The sequence below is a fragment of the Uranotaenia lowii genome, chromosome 3 (genome assembly GCF_029784155.1).
Source record: "Uranotaenia lowii strain MFRU-FL chromosome 3, ASM2978415v1, whole genome shotgun sequence".
Lineage (NCBI taxonomy): Eukaryota > Metazoa > Arthropoda > Insecta > Diptera > Culicidae > Uranotaenia > Uranotaenia lowii.
The window spans coordinates 139560808-139581951 of NC_073693.1; the positions used below are offsets into that span (position 1 = coordinate 139560808).

General features: G+C 38.4%; 2 protein-coding genes across 7 annotated transcripts in view; one reads left to right on the forward strand and one right to left on the reverse strand.

Annotated features, from left to right (window-relative positions):
* LOC129757480 (uncharacterized) overlaps positions 1-11438 on the reverse strand; it is a 66703-nt gene extending 55265 nt beyond the window's left edge. For 5 of the 6 annotated variants that reach the window (XM_055754722.1, XM_055754724.1, XM_055754723.1 and 2 more), the window contains exons 1-3: positions 11283-11438; positions 10912-11026; positions 10329-10475 (exon numbers count right to left, since the gene is read on the reverse strand). In XM_055754722.1, the coding sequence (XP_055610697.1) occupies positions 10329-10475; positions 10912-11026; positions 11283-11356 (336 nt within the window). In that variant the 5' untranslated portion in view covers positions 11357-11438. The remainder of the gene's footprint in view (positions 1-10328; positions 10476-10911; positions 11027-11282) is intronic. The other variant, XM_055754721.1, reaches the window with a different exon arrangement.
* Positions 11439-11505: 67 nt separating this feature from the next.
* LOC129757481 (integrin-linked protein kinase) overlaps positions 11506-21144 on the forward strand; it is a 28319-nt gene continuing 18680 nt past the window's right edge. The window contains exons 1-2 of the mRNA XM_055754726.1: positions 11506-11871; positions 12354-12519. Coding sequence (XP_055610701.1) covers positions 11783-11871; positions 12354-12519 — 255 coding nt within the window. The 5' untranslated portion in view covers positions 11506-11782. The remainder of the gene's footprint in view (positions 11872-12353; positions 12520-21144) is intronic.

Below are 21144 nucleotides of genomic sequence, written 5' to 3' on the forward strand. Positions count from 1 at the left end.
CTGATCGCCGGTGAGACCACTAAGTACAACTTTAAATGGACGATCACTTTTAGTGTCGTAAGTAAAAAATTGATGTTTTTTATTATTCAAATAATTTAAAATTTTTTGAAAATCATTGAAAGATTCCGCCAAAATACGAGCAGTTCCCCTTCGACCGATCTGAAAAGAAACCTTCACATCCTTGACGGAAGTGACGATTTCTTTCCGAAAGGCATTGAAGTCAGGAATCGTGACCGTAATTGGTGGAACCTTTTCGTTTTTAAGAGTATAAGAAGAAGAAGGTTTCTTAGTACTCTTATCAGAATTAAATATGAATATTTCCTCATCACCGATGTTATGAAGGACATCGAATGAATTGGAAATTTCAACTTTTTTGGGCGATGGACCTGAATTAGGTTCGGCAATCCGTTTTCTTCCGGCCCTTGAACCGGCCGATGACTTCCCCATGCTGGAAAGAAAAGAGAAAAATATGAATAAAAGAAAATTAAAAATAATTTTAGCACTGAAAAGTGCTGATTGGAAAACAGGTAAGGAAAAAATAAATAATGTAAAAATGTTCCTGCAGGTACACAGCAACGATACGATGCTCCGGCGTACGTGTTGACGGCTCAACGGTACAGATGGAAGTGGCCCCGAGCCGGTGTTATAGAATATATCAAAAAGTATCGTGTTTTCTGGAAATAAGGCGTCGTACACAAATTACGTAACGCATGTAGGGGGGGGGGGGGGAGGAGGTTGAGTCTGCGTTACTTGCTGTTACATAGGGGGAAGGGGGGGGGGGGGGTACTTGGTTCAGTTACGTAACAAATCAATGGAAAAAACATAAAGAAAAGAATTGTAATTTTCTTTTTTGGCGAGCAAATCTACGCACCCCTTGTTCGAAAGCGTCAATGGTGGTTAATTATTTTATAAATAAAGTTTGATTCAGAAAAACCGTTTATGTGTTGGTGTGCGCACTGCGTGAATGAAACGAAGTGAGCTTTGCTGTTTTGTTTATTTTACTGTCAGTTCATTTAGTGTTTATGTGCAGTGTAACTGACTGTTTGCAATTTCCTCAAATAGAAAGAAGTGAGTTTCATTGTTATAATATTATCGCGTCATTAATTGCATCTCATTCAATGTTAATACAGTTTAATTTCAAAATTGAATATGGGGGGGGGGGGGGGAATTCAGCGTTACGTAACTTTAGAAGGGGGGTCCTATCAAACGTTACTTATTGTTACATAGGGGGGAGAGGGGGTCTAAATTCTAGATTTTTTGCGTTACGTAATTTGTGTACGATGCCTAAATATACCTATCCCTTTATTGTAAAATGGGATAAAATAATTGTTTTTATTGCTTATTATATGCACAGCCAGTAATCAATATTTAATTTTGAATTATAATATAAATTTGATACTACACAGCAAAAATTATTCCTGTTAAATTACGCAAATGTCCTGTAACAAAAAGGAGCAGGACATTTACCGTTATTTTACAGGTCGAAAACATGATTACGTGACATTTAATTTTTAGTGTACAACTTTTTTACAGGACATTTGCTGTAATAATCAATGAATCTTCGTTAACTTTTAAGGAAAACAATTTGAAATTACAGGTTTTGTTAATTACAGGTTGATTTATTTAAAGGTTGCAGTTTCAGTGACACGTAATAATCTGTGTAATTTTCTGTGTAATTTTCTGTGTAAATACAGCCGATTGTGTTGAAGGAAATAGCTGGTTTCCAGCAATCTGGATTGCTGATTTTCCAGCAATTTGAATTGCTGGAAACCAGCATTAACGTTTGCTGTTTTTTCCAGTAATTTAAATTACTGGAAATTTTGCTGGAAATTCAGCGGGACAAAAACCAGCAAAATTTTGCTGGTTTCCAGCAAAAAAAAATTTGCTGTGTACGCTTTATTTCGGGTGAGCAAGCAAAATCAACAATCGTTGGCCGAAAGTGTGGAGATGAGATGAAGAATGTACAGAATAAAAATGAAAGTTATAAAAGAAAATAAAACATATATGTGGCAACACAGAAATGGTCGCTTCGTTTACACACGGAAAATAATAAAAAGGTAAAATTTTCCGAGATAGCAAGGTGAACGCTCGTGGAAGCCGAAAAGGTAACTTCTACCTTTTCGAGGTGAAACTCACCTCACAGTCAGGCAAAAATTACCTAAATCGAGCTGTAAAAAAGGTACAATTCACCGAGAAAAACGTTTAATAAAAAAAAGGTTTTTATAGTAAGTTTGGCTATTTTTTGGTCTTGGATTCAATCAAACAACTTGGCTTTTGAAATGCCCGATGTTTCGACCATTTTTGGTGGGCTTTCTCAAGGGAACTGGAAGTTTATTTTTTTTTTTAATATGTAGTGTGTAGACTCACTTATCTGTCCGTTGTTCTTGTCAATTTAGTTTTTGTTCAGTGTTGTTCAGTTTAGGAGTCCAGTGCTCGCTGCTCTTCTGAGGGAATATTGTCGTTAATTCATTTCTAACTGCTTACTTACTTAATGATTTCGCGCCGATCCTCCGGTGCATAGGGCCGTCGTAAAAGACCTCCACTGTTGACGATCCGGAGCCAGCGTCTTCACCTGGTCCCAGTCAAGATTCTCGTCGACTGTTCGGATTTCAGCGGCTAGGCTTCACCGTCACGAGTTTCTGGGCCTGCCTGACCTTCTGGATTCCAATCTAGCGCCTCTCTGCAAATCTCGTTTTCATCTTTTCGTAGCGTATGCCCAATCCATCTCCACTTACGTTCCCGAATCTTGATTTCTAGCGCTCTTTGATGACACCGGCGATGGAGTTCCTCATTCGAGATCCAGTTGCCAGGCCACCAAGCGCGGATGATATTACGCAGGCAGCGATTTACAAATTCTTGCAGTTTTCGCGTCGTCACCGCATATGTGCACCAAGTTTCGCACCCGTACAGCAATACGGATTTGACGTTTGAATTGAAGATTCGGATTTTCGTTCGTAGAGAGATCTGCCGTGACCGCCAGATGTTTCGGAGACTCGCAAACGCAAATCGGGCCTTTCTGATCCAGGTTTCGATGTATGTATCTCCTGGTTTTACCATCAGGCATTATCTGGCTACCAAGATACTGGAAGCACTCCACTTTCTCAACTTGTTGCCCGGCTACCATGAAACTGGAGGGATTTCCTGTGTTGATCTCCATCGACTTGGTCTTTCCGACATTGACTTTGAGACCTGCTGCCTTGGAACTTTCGGCGCTCGGTGAGATCGTCGAGTTTGCTGTGCATATCCGGTTGTGTTTGGGCGAGTAAAAACAATATTGTCAGCCAAGTCAAGGTCGTTCATTTGCTTTATTGTTGAAGGATTCCACGGCAATCCTCGGTTCGGTGCACAGTCGATCGATCCAGTCAGAATCTCATCCATTACGATTAGAAAAAGTAGCGGTGATAAGATACATCCTTGTCTCACTCCAGCAGTTACCGGGATTGGTTCGGACTAGACACCGTGTCGTGCAAGACATTGCACGAAAATGTCTCGTACTGTGCTCAGATGAGATGGACTAGTTACTCCTCTTCGCCTTAGAGCCGCCCAGATCAAATTATGGAATCTATTGTGTGGAATGTGTGAATAAGGTTGGAGGCCGGGCTATCTGAGGTAATGGGTGGAAATTGTGCTGTTGGGTTATTTGCAGTGTGTGGGTTTTGTGTTTTGGAACTAATATTATTGCTAATTTTGGATGTGGTTTTGACTGTGTGTAGTATTCCTGCGTACACAACGTTCAATTTGACTGTGTCTGTCCTGTAGTTGAAGGAGCATGTTCGAATCGATGCTGTGTTTTAATAACATGATCTGTCATCAGTGATGGTAAATTTCGCCCGTCACGCTTGACCCGATTAGTTTTGTTTCATCAAACGACTGGCACTGTTCTCAATTGACGGAGCCTCAATACTCGCATGACGGACAAAGCACGACAACAATCAACATTTCTCCATCATCGACTGGCGAAGCTCCTACACACAGGGTTGCCAACATTTATTTTCAAAAATCAGGGAACTTGCGAAATAAATATCAGGGCAAAATCAGGCTACGTAAAAGTAACGGAAATTTCGCTCAAAGTGATGACCTTTTTTTTTTTGGTCATCGCTTCACATTTTCACTCCAATATGTGTTGTGAACCTACTTAGTTGAATAATTCTGCTGCATCAAAGCAATACCTTCAATTCTTTTTTTCAATAAGAATTAACGGGAATCTTTCGATTGCTTTGATTCAGCCACATTTTCACTTTTTCACTTCAGCTATGGTACCTACTCCAGTTCCTTACTACCCATTTTTCATGACATTCGCAAAAATCAGGCATATTTTTAAAAATCAGGGAAAATCAATGGCTTATCAGGTTGTCAGGCAAAGCCTCGAAAAATCAGGCAACGCCTGAAAAATCAGGCACATTGGCATCTCTGCCTACACATGGTCAAAATTTCTCCTGAGAGTGACTGGCAAATCTCTTCACACTTCGATCGGCTGCTGACGGCAGGTACAACTAATTGAACGACTTGCTGGCAGAGAGCAACAATAGCAATAAAAAACTGAAAACGAGCTTGCTGGCAGGAGCAACAATAATAATAAATGCTTTTCTTGTTCCTTTTCGGTCGTCTTCGGCTTGCTGGCAGGAGCTACAATAATAATAAATGCGTTTCTTTTTCGTCATCGGTCGTTTGAGTGCGATTGCTTGACTAGGTTATTATTTTAGCTTCAAATAAATGGGGAATGAATGACTGGCAAACGAAGTGACTGGTCGTTAAGGAACAGTCAATTGAGTTTGACGGACCAAGAGGCTTCACAGTCACAGCTTCACGCCTCATGACGATGATATTTGCCAAGCCTGTCTGTCATAGCTGTGGTATCTCCCAGTTTTGACTTGATGTCTGGTGACTCCGCTCTCCAATACCTTTTCATATTTGATTACATCGGATTCTTTCTCGCAATCACGGTATGGTATTCTGTAGACGATGGACTGTTGAGCTGGCAATGTGGGGTCTTTAATGATCGGATATAATTTTCCGATATTATTACCCGTTTTTTGGGCAAATTTAAGTAAATCTTACCTCGTAGCGAGGTGAAGTTCACCTGAATTGAGCTGAATAAAAAAAGTAAAATTCATCTCGAAAAAAAGTTAAATCCAAACTAGGTAAACCTTACTTCGCAGCGAGCTGAAATTGACCTGGATTGAGCTAAATAAAACGGTACAATCCATCTCGAAAAAGTAACTATTCGCCGATGGTTAAGCTGTTTTGTCATTCGGGAACAAGTTTTGCATCGGGCCCAATATGTGAAAATCGCAAGAAAATGGTAAATGTTTTCTAAGATATCATTTAGTTGTGCTGGTTCTCGTCATAATACTTTGCTTTTGTTTCAGATCAGCCCACAGAGCTTCGAGGTGTATTCCACGACATCCTCCAGATATAATTCCGGAAAAGAAGGATCTGACCGGATTAGCTAGAACTTCTCCGTTCGGCATGAATGTGTTAACACAATGCAGGATGCCATGGCGGCCATGGTGGCTCGGAAGAACTCGGAAACCGAATTGCCACGAGCCTGGCGAAGAAAGGACTTGCCTCAGTCCAAGTATTACAGTCCAAGTATATATATATATATATATATATATAAGGTAAAGGGTGATACGTTCAAAATTTGGTCAAACGCGTGTAAATCGGTGAAATCGTTTATTTAAAAAATTCAAATTAAATTTCTTTTTCAAGTTTAATTAGTATAAAATTCAGGAAAAATATTCAGTTAGGCTTCCGCTTTTCCAAATCCGAATTGCCGGGCATTACGCTTAACCCCTGCCATCAGATTTTGTACAGCCACCTTGTCCACCTTCTTCGCCGCAGAAAGCCAGTTTGCCCTGAACTGCTGCTCGTCCTTAGCAGTTTTCTGGTCTTCTTTAGGTTCCGCTTGATAATAGCCCAGTATTTCTCAATTGGACGGAGCTCTGGCGTGTTGGGAGGGTTCTTGTCCTTGGGAACCACCTGCACGTTGTTGGCGGCGTATCACTCCATGGCCTTTTTACCGTAATGGCAAGATGCCAAATACGGCCAAAACAGTACGGAACAACCGTGTTTCTTCAGGAAAGGCAGCAGACGTTTATTCAAACACTCTATCACGTAAATTTCTTGGTTGACAGTCCCGGAAGCTATGAAAATGCTGCTTTTCAAGCCACAGGTACAGATGGCTTATCAAACCAGATATTTCTTAGCGAACTTTGACAGTTTCATGTGCTTGAAAATATCTGCTACCTTTCCCCTTCCTTTTGCCGTATAAAACTCCTGTCCCGGAAGCTGCTTGTAGTCGGCTTTGACGTAGGTTTCGTCGTCAATTACCACGCAGTTAAACTTCGTCAGCATCGTCGTGTACAGCCTCCGGGATCGCGCTTTGGCCGTCGTATTTTGTTTATCATCGCGATTTGGAGTCACTACCTTCTTGTAAGTCGATAGTCCGGCTCGTTTTTTGGCTCGATGCACGGTTGTAGACGATACACCCAGCTTATTTGCGGCATCTCGGAGAGAGAGGTTAGGGTTTCGCTTGAAACTACCGGAAACTCTCTTTGTCGTCTCAGCGGCTTCCGGTTTTCGATTTCCTCCCGATCCAGACTTCCTGGCTGTCCACAAACGTTCCCCAAACATTTTAATTACATTTGTAACGGTTGATTTGGAAACTTTTATCGATTTTGCTAGCTTTGCGTGCAGGTATCTCGGATTTTCGTGATGCGCGAGCAAAATTTTGGACGGCATTTTGACAACTGAAGAGTGTATTCCAAAATCAAAATAGGAGCAACATTCTTCACACACACACACACACACACACACACACACACACACACACACACACACACACACACACACACACACACACACACACACACACACACACACACACACACACACACACACACACACACACACACACACACACACACACACACACACACACACACCTTCAAAATGAGGGGTGTTCAGGTTTTTTAAATGCAAAATTGAAAGAAATACGTCAAGTTGATATTGACCAAATTTTTACCGTATCACCCTTTAAAAATCCCAATAAATATCAGTTTTTGAATGAATTTTGTTTTTTTTTCATTTTTATTAAAGAAACCATTCAAACCAACTAGCATTTCAGGTATCAGGTATCAGAATAGGGGTAGGCTTAATAGCGGCACGTTATCCAAACATACGGGAAAATTGTGCCTAGCCTTTTTTTATCCAAGATTTCATCATTTACCTGAGAAACCTGAAAAACCTATAAAAGGAAGAAATAAATTCAATCTATTTAAGATGGCATAAAGCCTTTCCACTAGGGATTATTAGCATTAAAGCTCTTTTCTACATTCGGTAAGGAATGATAGAATGTTTTTTAAGTTTAATTTCTTAAACTCAGATTCGCTTAAAGCGTAAGATCCCAGAGTACGAAAACGTAGTCTGGCAAATGAGGGACAGTTACATATAAGATGGAAGGGATCTTCCACATCTGATTCACAACTACCACATACTGGAGATTCAGCACGCTGAATGTTGTGCATGTGATAGTTGAGTTTACAATGACCGGAGAGTGCTCTGATCAAGATGCTGCAATGAAATTTATTTAAAGTTAATAAGTAACTCGATATGATTGGAGATGGTTTTTCTAAAAATAATTTAGTTTGACGACAAGTGTCCAACTCTTCCCAGTATCGTTCATGCTGGTTAGAGGACCAAGTTTGAATTTGGTTTCTGAACCAACATGGTGATATTGGGACAGCCGGCTCTGGTCCGTAAAATTCCTTTTCCGACCCAGCTCTAGCGAGTTCGTCGGCGCATTCGTTTCCAAAAATTCCCTTATGTCCGGGTACCCATAGAAGGTTTAATCCATTGCCTTCAGCAAGTTCTTCGATTGCTTTCCGGCATGCGATTACCAGTTTTGATCTAGAACTGGAAGCACTGAGTGATTTGATAGCTGCTTGGCTATCTGAACAGAAATAAATTGTTCTGAACATAATCTTCTTTTGAAGTGCAATTTGCACTCCATACATAATAGCATATAGCTCAGCCTGAAAGACTGTACAATATTTTCCTAGAGGTTGAGCATATTCTATGTTCAACTCGTGACAGTAAATTCCTGCACCTGCACGGCCGTTTGATAATGAACCGTCAGTATAGAATACAATATGAGAGGACATTTGGTCCTCTACGAAACCTGATAACCATTCTTGAGGAGAAGGAAATTTGACTTTAAACCCCATGTAGGGAAAACTACTCGAGAGTGTTAAATCGTTTGGCGCTAGATTAAACTTGTTTAATCTAACTAATTCAGGCCACACATTTGTATGACTCGATGATCTTTCGATATTTCCTGACAGCCAGAGACCAACTGCCTGTAGACGAAAAGCACATGAGAAGGCTTCCTGTTTTAGGAACAAGTGTAGAGGTTTGATAGAAAACAGAGCCTCTAGTGCTGCAGTAGGAGTTGTAGTGAACGATCCGGACATCCCCAAAAGACACATTCTTTGAAGGTGATTTAGTTTAGTCCGAACTGTTGCAACTTCTCCTTTCTGCCACCACACTAGACACCCATAGGCCAGAATTGGTCTTACTATTGTGGAATAAATCCAGTGAATATGTTTAGGTTTGAGTCCCCAGTTTTTTCCGATTGCACGTCGGCATTGTCCGAAGGCCATGCATGCTTTTTTGATTCTGAATTCGATGTGATCAGACCAGTTTAATTTGGAGTCAAGAATGACACCCAAATATTTAACTTGATTAGACACGGTGATTTCGGAACCATAAAACAGCAGAGGGCGCACCCCGCGGGTGATACGTTTTTTAGTAAATAAAACAATGTTAGTTTTTAGAGGATTAACTGAAAGTTCTACATGAGAACACCATCGTTCAACAGAGCGCAGAGCTTGTTGCATTATATCAAATAATGTGCTTATGCACAAACCTCTTACCAGCAGAAGATAATCATCTGCGAATCCATAGGTTGGTATTCCACGGTCATTGAGCCTACCCTTTAAAAATCCCAATAAATATCAGTTTTTGAATGAATTTTGTTTTTTTTTCATTTTTATTAAAGAAACCATTCAAACCAACTAGCATTTACCTTTTAAATCGGTGAATGGGAAAACAGTATTATTTACCATTTTGCTAAACGCAGAGAAAACCTAGATTTTCAAAAAAAAACAAAACTCATTTTGATTCAAAACATTCAGTTTTTTTAATCAATTTCCTGTTTTCTGTTATTTTTTGAAAGAAGAATTAATTTTTATAACTAAATAATTTTGGACATAAATTTCAAACAAGTGTTTTGATTCAAAAGAAATTTGTTCAATTGCATATTTCAATTGAAACAAAGTAAATTTTCTTTCAACCAAAGAATGTTTTCAACAGAAAGGAATATTTTTTTTTTAATTAAAACTTCAAATTATAAATTTAGATATTTTGGGTTCAGCAAGAACCGAAATTTGAATGAAGTTTGTTCGGTCGTGTTGAAAATCAATTAATTAATCAACTAATTAATTAGCCTTTTAGGAGGATTCAGGATGAAGAATGGTAAGTGTGTGTTAATCCGTTAATCAAAAAGTTAATCAAGAAGAAATTCCTAATAGGAACTTTGGAACAACAGAAAATATTTCTTCCAATTGGAATAAAAGGAAAACGGTTCAATGAACCAATCCTTTTAAATCTAAATCTTAATTACATTGTAGCAAACGAAAACAACTTTGCATCAAATGAAACTGTTTTTTGTTTCAAAGCATTAAGATTTTGATTCAAAGATTTTTCGAAAGAAAAATTCGGCGAAAAGGTAAAATTTCCCGTTTTGCTAGGTGAATTAAAAAAAGGTCAAATTTACCATTTTGCTAGGTGAATGAAAAAAAGGGTTTTTAACCGAGAAAGATGTGTGGAAATAAATCACCTTGCTTCTCGGTAAGTTTTACGTTTTTTTTTATTTCCCATGTATGTAAACGAAAACACAAATCAGTTATCCGCGATGCCAGGTAAATTTTTGACGTTTTGTAGTTAGAACAAATGTATGGCCGTTTTCAAAAGATTTCGAAAAGCTCGCTAACCAATCTAAACTCTTCTATGGAGGACATGGTGTAGCTATTGTTCGCTTAATAACTCCCATTGGTCAAATCTTGTTGGAGACGGACGTGTTAAAGCGAGATTTTTCATCTACAAGGACACAAATTTTTACACACGTTGAGAAAGTCCCTACTAGTTATTTTTTTTCCTTTATGCTTAAGTAAACTTTTATGAACTGTTGCAAGTGTTAAAATGTGTTTAACTAGATTTACAATCTTTCTTTAAGTTCCTCCCAAAGAAAGAGATGATTTACTTACCATTTGCTGTTGCTGCTGCAACTTGTTGGCAAAATTGGGACTAGCAGTAAGGCTGGGAACACCCGAGGGCGGATTCTGGAAAGCTTGCTGAGCCGGGTAGAATGAATTGCTCGAAGGGTACACATGATAGGGAGAACCATGCACTGGCTGAGTAGTAGCAAGTAGTGTAGTACGGGCGTAGTAGATTCAACAGTTCAATGTTTACAGGGACCAACAACGTATTACAATGGTGGTGGTGGTAGTATCGACAATATTATCCGGAATCCCCATTTTTTGTTCAGGTTTTGTGATACAATTTCGATTGTGGGGGTATTGTTTTTTTAAATTTGGATTTGCAACATTACACGTGGATAGGTGGGCAACATAGCGTATATATAGAAAGAAACAGAGAAAGAAGAAGATTCGAGGTGGTTTTGAGACATTCAATTTTAAAACTTGATTATGTTAGACAATGTTTGTTTGGTATGTACATTAAAAAAATACAAAAGTGAGTCTGCACTTGGTGGGATTCCAACAAACCCAAGAGAGGAATTAAAAGGAACAACACATTCGAGCATAACAGTGAAGGTCACGAAAGAGTTACCTGAACCGAAATGTTATCGTTCGAGATGTGTAGAGGTGCCCCCGTCTGGAGCTGCCGGAACCGTGCCCGCGGATCCTCCCATGTAGTGGTTTTCGTGAAAAGATTCACATAATAGCTGCATAAAAAATTCAAAACTCATTAGCATCCTGGAGTTATGCAATGTTCTAGCCCAGCAGCGGGAGGTTGTGACTGCAGGAATGTAAATATTAATAATCCCAGAATTGTAATGGCGGCCATATTGATTTTTTCCCATGTAGGGTGTAAATTTTAATTTAGAGTTTTCCCCTCATTTAAAGCCTACTTTAACAGCACTACTGTATGTTCACATTCCCGGCTGGGTTATTTATAAAGTGAAACGGTCAAAAACTCACTATCGTCCGGTTCTCGGATCATATTTACAGTCCCACCCGGGAGGTAAACTGATCTGCTCGATCTGCTCCGACATCTTCCACAGTACTGTGAAGAAATTAGTCTACATTTTGGCGTTTACCCTCTTCGCAGCTTTCGACGCGACGCGACGCTTCCATTCGGATGGTTCATTGACAGTTTTTCGACGCCCGCGCAGGCAAAACAATGACGCCATGGAGCCATTCATAAATTTCTGGCTGCTCGCCATCACTCAACACCTGAAACGAAGGCAGCAAGTTAGAAAATAGTACAAGTGAGCACAATTTCCCTTTAAAATGTACCTTATCAATTGAAAAACTCTTCGAAAACAGCATAAATTAGTCGGCGAATGTGAAAACACTAGTGATACCATCAAATAAATCTGGAAAATTCTCAAATTCAAACGTAAAACGCAAATATCTGAAATTCCTCTAGTGGGAGTTGGCTGCTGAAGGTTGCTGAATTGGAAGGCGTTTAATCCGGAATGGAGGACATTTTTCATTGGTGCCGCGAGGGAAACTCGATCCAGGTGCGGCTCTGGCTGGACGACACCGAACATGACATGAATCAAGGGTAAGTTAGTTGGGATAAAACGCAGTTGTTTTGATTTGTTCATTTTTATTGCCACAGAGCGTATGTTCTCATCTCCATAAATGGAAGAAATGGTGAAAGCGTTACCTTTGGCAAATTTCCAATGGAAAACTCATTCTGCCATGATCGTTGAACAAAAATTTAAACAAAAATGTTGAAAAAATTCAATGGAATTCACTGTTTGGTCCTGCAATAAAATGCCTTCAAATTCGTGGGAGGTTTTTTATGGAGGCTTCGATGACGTCATCGTTTCAGTTTGTTTACATCCTTCATTCATTCGGTCGTTCGTTTGGTGTTTGTGTTTACGTTTTTTTTACTACCCGCACATTTCTTTCCATCCTTTTCTTTTCCACTTGAAAACAAAATCTCAAAATCAAAACAATCTGTGCGGGATGCTGAGCGTTTGCATAGCAAATTTGTGTACCAAATTGATGCATTTTTATTGTTGTTGCTTTCCTACACAGTGATGATCATGGATTCAGCCCGCTGCATTGGTGCGCCAAGGAGGGTCATTCGAAGTTGGTGGAAATGCTGCTGGCTCGTGGTGCTCGTGTTAATGCGACCAACATGGGTGATGATATTCCGTTGCATTTGGCCGCCGCTCATGGGCATTTGGAGATAGTGCAGATGGTGAGTGTTTTTGCCGTATAATCAACATAGACAGTTAGAACGCTCTTCCGTCTCACTTAGGGTAGCTCAAACTTGATACATAGGTGTAGGATCAAGCTGATTACAAGAAAAGTTTACTAAAAGTGAAATGGAAAGGCGTTTTCAGGCATCTTGGACGGTGTAATATTGATGAACAGTTTTCTTTAACGAAAGCTAGATGCAGTTTTACGCAATTTTTGCCGATCAAATCAGATAAATTCGGAAACAAGTTTTGACTGACAATCAAGGATGAAAGAAAATACGTTATCAACGGTTTTCCTTACTTGATGAAAAAAATAATAAGGAATTAAATAACTTGGCATCGTAACTGTTATCGAAAAATACTCTTCTGGTTGGAACAATTCGTGGCGATAAACGAGAACAGTCAATCATCTGCAAACAGATGAAGAGAACTTCCCGAGCAGACTTTGATGCCCAAAACGATAGCAAACCGAAACCAAAATGAGGTGTCAACAGCAAAATGAAAGCATTATTTGGTGTTGATAGATTCACGATAGCAAAATAAGGTATACCTAAGGTGTCAAGAATGTTTTTTTTTATAGCAAACTGAGACCAAATTTAAACATCAACAGCAAAATGAAGTCAAAATTTGGTGTTGAGTTCATTACGATAGCAAAATTAGACATCATTTAGGTATCCAGTTTTGTTTAATGAAATACAAAACCTGAGACCAAATTTATAGTATCATTAGCTGATGAATTAAACCAATAGCAAAATTAGGCATCATTAAGGTATCCTTAAATAAAAAAAGATCAAATTCTGAAATCAAAACAGTAACATAATTTGTTTATTTGAAAAACATCATCAAGGTGTAAACAAAAATGGTTAGGTACACTCAGAAATAAATAAAATATCAAACAGTTATTTTTTAGGTATTTTCACATATCTCCCTCTTTACGCACGCGGATATTTCTCATGGTGTAATTACTGGGATATTTCTCACTGGGAAATATTTCTGCGATTAAAATTTATGCATTGAGAAATGGTATTTGACGACATCTGGTGGTCAGAAAAAAAAGTTTGAGCCGTAACGTAAAGGCAAACGCTTAAAGCAGAAATAAACAGAAAAAGCAAACGAAAATCGTTTGATTTTCGTTCATGTTCTATCTATGGTCAATGTGCATAATTGACCATAGCATAAAAACATGTGCATTTCGCTGGTGATATTACTTGCTGCAATTGAGTCCATCCTATTTAAATATGATTCAGTTAAATATTTAAAGAGAATGGAATCTGCATGCAGTCAAGTTGAAAGGCATTTAGCAACTGAAGAATCTAGCATGTGCTCATACCCGTTTAGTTGGGACTCAAACGCACAAAGCGTTTGTTTGAACAAAATAAATAATATATAATATCTCGGTTATTAAATTTTATGCATTGGATCATTACACGCCAAGAAATTATTCGGATGCATAAATTTAAATATCTGAAATAGTTATTTTTTAATATTTCTGGATATTAATGTCTGATAAATATCGTAGTTATTGAAATATAATAATTTTCATATTTCTTTCATTTCTGAGTGTATTTTGTGTAATTTGTCCTGATTTTCGATGGAACGTTCTGATTTTTTTAAGTTGACCTGATATACATTTTAAAGTTTTTCACTAAAATGGACGAAAGCTTAAAAATTTTCAATTTAAGATCCTCTGGACAAATAATTAAAATATGTTAAAATTAAGGCCAAGTTAAAGATCATTAAGTGAAACTTTTTTTTAATCATTGAACTCAATTCTGAATTGAAATTTGTTAGGGTACATGAAATTATATGCACGCTTGGCCATGTTGAACCATTAATCTTTGAAAATTTAAAATTTTGTGGTAAAGCTCGTTTATGAGCTTTCAGGGAAAACTCATAAAATGATATTTCCGGGGTATGGATTATTCAAACGTTTGTTAAAACTTTATAAAGCCTAAAAAATAACCGATCTAGCAGAAAAGGCATGAGGTTCAGAATAAAAGGGTATAGAATGAATATTTCATGTTCATAATATAAAAGAAAAACACTCTCACCATAGATCACAATTTTATTAATTTTGGATTCCGAATCAATTCTCTTCATCGCGGTACTGATTCAGTTAATAGCACCACATATTTTCTTTTATATTTTAGTAATCACATTTTGATTCAGTTAACAGAAGGCTAAACAGAAAAGAAATGAACTCGAATTGATTATCGAGCTATTAAAAATGCGATCAAATTATCAAAACAGTAACAAGAAAAAATATTTAGGCATCTAATTGCTGAAATTTATCAATTTGATTTATCAACATTATTTAAAAACAACAATTTTCGAAGAAATGCCAAACAATAAAGTCAGAAATGGTTAGAAGAAAGTGAGCGTGTGTAAACAAAGTTGTGTGTCAGTGTTGTTTTGTTTTCAACGAAATTTGCTCCGCTTCTGCAACCTGCGGACGAGAATTTTTGCCCCAGAAACTGCTTTTCACTAACGGAAATCATCAATTTATTGGAAGTTGGTGACATCTAACTATATACATCTGGCACCGAAGTGATCCGTCGTCCACCACTTTAATACTTAGCAGATCTTGATCGGATCCACACAGTTTTCCCAGAAAAATCGCCTGTGCTGTTTTTGAGGTAGGAACAATCACGTAGTGCTGTTGAATTGCTGTTCCGTTGGTTCGTTCAGTCATAGGAAGAAGCCGGCTGGAAGAATGTTCTTTTTTTCAAGTAAGTTTCTTCTAATCTCATTCGAAATCAGATTTTTATTTGTTTTCAATTTAAGATTCTACAATCGACGATTTCAACAAGCGATCGAAGAAACCGAAACCTATCTTCAATCCCATTTTTTCGCTGCCGTCCTTCATGTACTGCCGCATTATTACCTCACGATCGCGATCGATAGGTCAGTCAGTCATCAGAACTGAATTAAATCTTCTGTTACTTATCGTTGGCCTTTTTATTGGGACCCTTATAGAAGCATCGTATGGATCTTATGTTAAGCATGCTTTTGCCACCATAACCGTGACTTCCTAGGCTGATATCGTGACCTTTGTTGCCTGATTGATTACCGTGCTGCCATCGATTCAATCTTTCAGCAGCAACGCAGTGGATAATGTTTCGTGTTTACCAGGTCATTAACACGAGTGTTCAAACTTCAGCTGAAGTGTACTAAATAATTGCGTAGTTAAAACATCACCAGCTTCACTTGGGACTGGATACGGTGTAGTTCGATCGCCAAATTGATAATTCCGAAAACTAAGTTTTTCCGGAAGTAACGCAATCCATTCCAGCCAAAAATTCCTGCATAGTGGAATTCAATTCCGTAGCATATCCAACGTGACGTGAAAGGCGTTCAGTGGAGGAGTATATGTACAGTGTCGGCCAGTTTCTGAATTCGAGGATTCTCCAAGTGTTGCATAGAAAACCACCATCATAGGTATGATATTTTTGTTAACCTCCATATAAGATTAGTATCCGGGAAAATTTATTTCGCGAACGAACGTGGCATAAAACGATTACATAAATTAATTGTACAATTTGCGAACTACCCTATCCAATATCCATCAATTGATGAATTGCCAAATTAAGTGCAACCAAAACATTCGAGATTTTGTGTTAAGTTCCGATTTTAAGGTGTTGATTCCACTTTCAATAGAGGCCCTCAGGATCAGAGGGGCGCAAGTCGAAAAAAACATAAATTTTGATTCAAGTATACTCAACGATTCTTCATTTTTCAATGTACATCTGGTGCCGAAGGTGATTTTTTTTTTAATTTTGAAAACTTCGATTGTATTTAAACTGCTTGAATTCAATAAATACATGAAAAAACGAGCACCTTCACAACTTTGAAGCGCGTTTTCTCGAAACTATCATTAAAGCATTGCATTGATCCCAAGCGCCTCAATTGAATAAAATACCTGCATATTTTTGAGCCTTCCAAAGGCAATGTGCACATTGTGGATGAAAAGAACAAAAATATTTGTTTTACTTTTTCACTCAGCAAACTTTGTTCAACTGAATACATCGCATTTCGAGCATACTTTCACGCTCGAATGAGTAAATCTTGCTATCACGCCTTGAAATTTAAATGAGCTTGCATTTTGCTTGACAATATTCTGGTAAGGCGGCATCCATAAATTACGTAACGCAAAAAATGCACTTTTTTGACCCCCTCCCCCCCGTATGTCACAAATCGTCACGCTTCGACGTACCCCCCTATGAAAATTACGTAACGCTGATAATAACTCCCCCCCCCATCTTTTTATGTTTTTTTTATAATTTTTTTCTTCGAAACGGAATTGATATCTATCCAAATCGCTTCTTAGTACTCATTGATGATAACTCTCTGATAGAATAATACGATTGACTTATTAATAGTGGTTGTGTGCTTGTTAACTGATGATCTACCTTCTTTAATCTATTTTGTTCAAGGAGCATAACTCGTTATGCAAAATATACTCCACTTAGTAATATTCGTCGGAATAACCAAAATTGCCTTTTGGCATATTAAGAAAAATAGTAAAATGTTCGTCTTAAGGATGAATTAAGTTCTTGGGGATAATTGTACACATTCTAGCGATTATTTCTTGTATATGCCATACACAGTTTAAAGAGTCTATCTCAGAATCATTAAAGAGGAAAGGTTACAAACCAGTTTAATCATGAAGCTTACAAATTTTATGCTGATTTTGGTTTGTTTATCTCAAAAATTGCATGACATCAAAATAGCTGCGATTAAACTAAAATTTTTAAGAAAAAAAATCGTTACGTAACGAGGAGCATACCTCCCCCCCTCCCCTATGTCACAATTCGTAACGTTCGAGCTTACTCCCTCCCCCCCCCTAGGAGCGTTACGTAATTAATGGATGCCCCCTAAGCAACAAAAATGGAGGGCCAAACTGATGCTAAATTTTATTGTTATTGAGGCTTTAATTACACCTCGTTCTGCTGTGTTTTCTGAAAGTTTTGAAAGTAAATTGATGTTTAATTTTGCTCTCATTCAATATTCTTTGATGCCTTACATAGGCGTTATTGTGCTCTCCAAGCTCTCGGAAATCGAGGTGTAGTTAGGCTCTCAGTTTTAGCAAAATTAGGCATCACTTTGCTAACCATGTATGGAAATTTGTGCTCTCATTTTTGCTGTGTACCACCTTATGTCAACCAAAATGAGAGCACATTTGGCTCTCAGGGCGTGATAGCACAATTTGCTATAATTTTGACATAAAAGTCTGCTCGGGTTATACTATATTTTCGTTCCATTCCGTCTGTTACATCAACCCCAAATTTGTTTCTATCACAAGTGGTGGTCTCTGCCCATCTTTAATGGTTAAAATCATCCATGTTCTTTACTTAGTAATAATACTTTTTTGTTCGGTTTACTTTTATAAAGTTTAAGGAAACAAACCAGTGGTCTTGTAAAGGATTGTTTAAAATTGTTTCATGTAATCTTTCACATGAAACAATTTTAAACAATCCTTTACAAGACCACTGGTTTGTTTCCTTAAACTTTATAAAAGTAAACCGAACAAAAAAGTATTATTACTAAGTAAAGAACATGGATGATTTTAACCATTAAAGATGGGCAGAGACCACCACTTGTGATAGAAACAAATTTGGGGTTGATGTAACAGACGGAATGGAACGAAAATATAGTATAAGTTCTCTTCATCGTACCGAAAGAGGCAGAGAGGAATGCTTTGATGTTTTATAAGGAAACGACAGGCAAAAATGTTAGGAATTGTTTTTTTTTATTTGGACTTTCTGAAGACATTTCATTCTGAATTTTAAAAAAGAAAGATAAATCATAACCAGGATGATAAGTAAAGTACAAGAATAACAAATTGTAGTAGATGTAACAAAAATTTGTATAAAAAATGGGCACATACAAAAAAATGTGCATCGCTAATAGATAAACAATATCATTAGATTAATTTTCTTACGATACCGGGTAAGATTCTTTAGAAAAGTTGATGAAACGAAGAGATTAATCACCGTAATTTATGTTTGTTATTTTAATGTATCGGCCTTATCGGTGAAAAGTGATGTCCTTTTTAGTAGGGACATCTAAAGATTAAGGAATTTTGTTATAGATGGATAGAAGGTTAGATGTAATGAAAGATGGTGAAAATGAGCGGGTAGAATTTATTGAGAAGCATTATCATCACATATTAGATTTTTGTTCCTCACCAAACTGAGAAGACTATACATCGATAGATGCGTTTCTGAGTTGAAAGGAGCTTATCTGAGCGATCACATATTATCTTTTTGTTCGTTCGCACTGCAAGTTTTCATCTTGTGAGGCGAACCACGCTTGGCCTACTTATGTGTGGTGGTTGATGCAACTCTATCTGTATCTACCGCTTCATAGTAGTAGGCCCGTGAGGAACAAAAATTAATTGTAATCGTATTTAATTTTTTAATCGTATTATATCAAAGTGTCGACTCATATCTGGTAATAAAATTCCCTGATTTTCCAGAAAATTCAAAGGTTGAAAAACAACCTGAGGAAGCAACTTAAAGTTATAAAAAATATATTTCCCCCGAAAATAAATGCACAGAAAGCTTTAAGTCAAGAATACTAATTTATTACGATGATTTCAATGGAAGTATTATTTGTGATATTAAACATTTTAAGATAAGTCAGCCAGTTCGGATCCACTTATAGAAATTCTTATGATTTCAGCATAACAATTTTCTCTTGCAAGCTATCAGCCTTCTTCTGTGCGTCTTCCAAAATTTTTCTCCGTTTCACCTCAAGCGATTTTGCTTCCGCTTCTCGATGACGCTTCATCAGCTTTGTTTGATCTGATTCAAGAACTTACTTTCTGCGGCGATCTTTGTCTTCCAAATACAGAGCATGTGAATTTCGAACTCTCTGAATAAGTTTGTTGGAAATTTGGACTGATTTTATCCCTCCAACATAAAAAACAGCATCATAGATTTGTCGTTTAGCCATCAGTGATTCTTCACGCATATTTTCGAAGAGACATTCGGAATTCACTGAAAAACATCGTTCAACATTCTCGTTGCCATGTGAAAGACAGCAGATCATTTTGACGATGTTGAAGAATTCTGGGCACTTGGCATTTGCTAGCACTCTACTCCAAAAATGATCCAGCCTTTCTTTGCTACGGTCATAATTATCAAATTTATCGCCCCTGGCAATCACTCCGGAATACTGCCGTACTGCTAAATCTGCCGAGGATCCACTAACGTATCCAGTATCTGTCAATATAGTCAAAGTCTTCTCAAATCGTTTTTTGGCCAATGGATCAAGGCAAGAGGCGGCCTTGGACAGAGGATAAGTTAATGGCGATCGCTTATCCTACAAGGATGTATTTTATCACCGCTACTTTTTTTCATCGTAATGGATGAGATTCTGACTGGATCGATCGACTGTGCACCGAACCGAGGATTGCCGTGGAAATCTTCAACAATGGAGCAACTGAACGACCTTGACCTGGCTGACGATATTGTTTTGCTCGCCCAAACACAACCGGATATGCAGAGCAAACTCGACGACCTCACCGAAAGTTCCAAGGCAGCAGGTCTCAAAGTCAATGTCGGAAAGACCAAGTCGATGGAGATCAACACAGCAAATCCCTCCAGTTTCATGGTAGCTGGGCAACAAGTTGAGAAAGTGGAGTGCTTCCAGTATCTTGGTAGCAAGATAACGCCTGATGGTGGTACCAGGAAAGACATCGAAACCCGGATCAGAAAGGCCCGATTTGCGTTTGTGAGTCTTCGAAACATCTGGCGGTCACGCCAGATCTCTCTACTAACGAAAATCCGAATCTCAAACTCAAACATCAAATCCGTATTGCTGTACGGGTGCGAAACTTGGTGCACATATGCGGTAACGACGCGAAAACTGCAAGTATTTGTAAACCGTTTGCCTGCGGAATATCATCCGCGCTTGGTGGCCTGGCAACTGGATCTCGGAACTACATCGCCGGTGTCATCAAAGGGCGCTAGAAATCTAAATTCGGGAACGTAAGTGGAGATGGATTGAGCACACGCTGCGGAAAGATGAAAACGAGATTTGCAGAGAGGTGCTAGATTGGAATCCAGAAGGTCATCGAAGAATAGGCAGACCCAGAAACTCGTGGCGACGAAGCCTAGCCGCTGAAATCCGAACAGTCGACGAGAATCTTGACTGGGACTAGGTGAAGACGCTGGCTCCGGATCGTCAACAGTGGAGGTCTTTTACCACGGGCATATGCACTTGAGGATCGGCGCGGGATCATTATGTAAGTAAGATCGCTTTTCCTCTGATTAAACCTTAAACATTTCACACTTCCGTTTCTGTTCGTACGCAAGCACAGAGCTGATAGCCAGTCGAGAAGAAACCCAATGAAGAAAGCACAGAGCTCTCATGAAAAAGCGCCTCAATTAAAGGGCTAACACCACTCGCATTCAAAATAAGCCTCGGAAACGCAAAAAACCAGTGCCAGCGGCTTCGGCGTAGTGGTTAGAGTTCAAGTCATCTACGCCAAAGTTCATGAGATCGAATCCCGGTCATGGCATACATAGTACACTTTCTGTGGTCTGGTGGTTTTAGCATTTGTGAGATGCTAGCCATCATTACTTCGAAAGATGTACGCCTAGAAAGAGACGAACCAG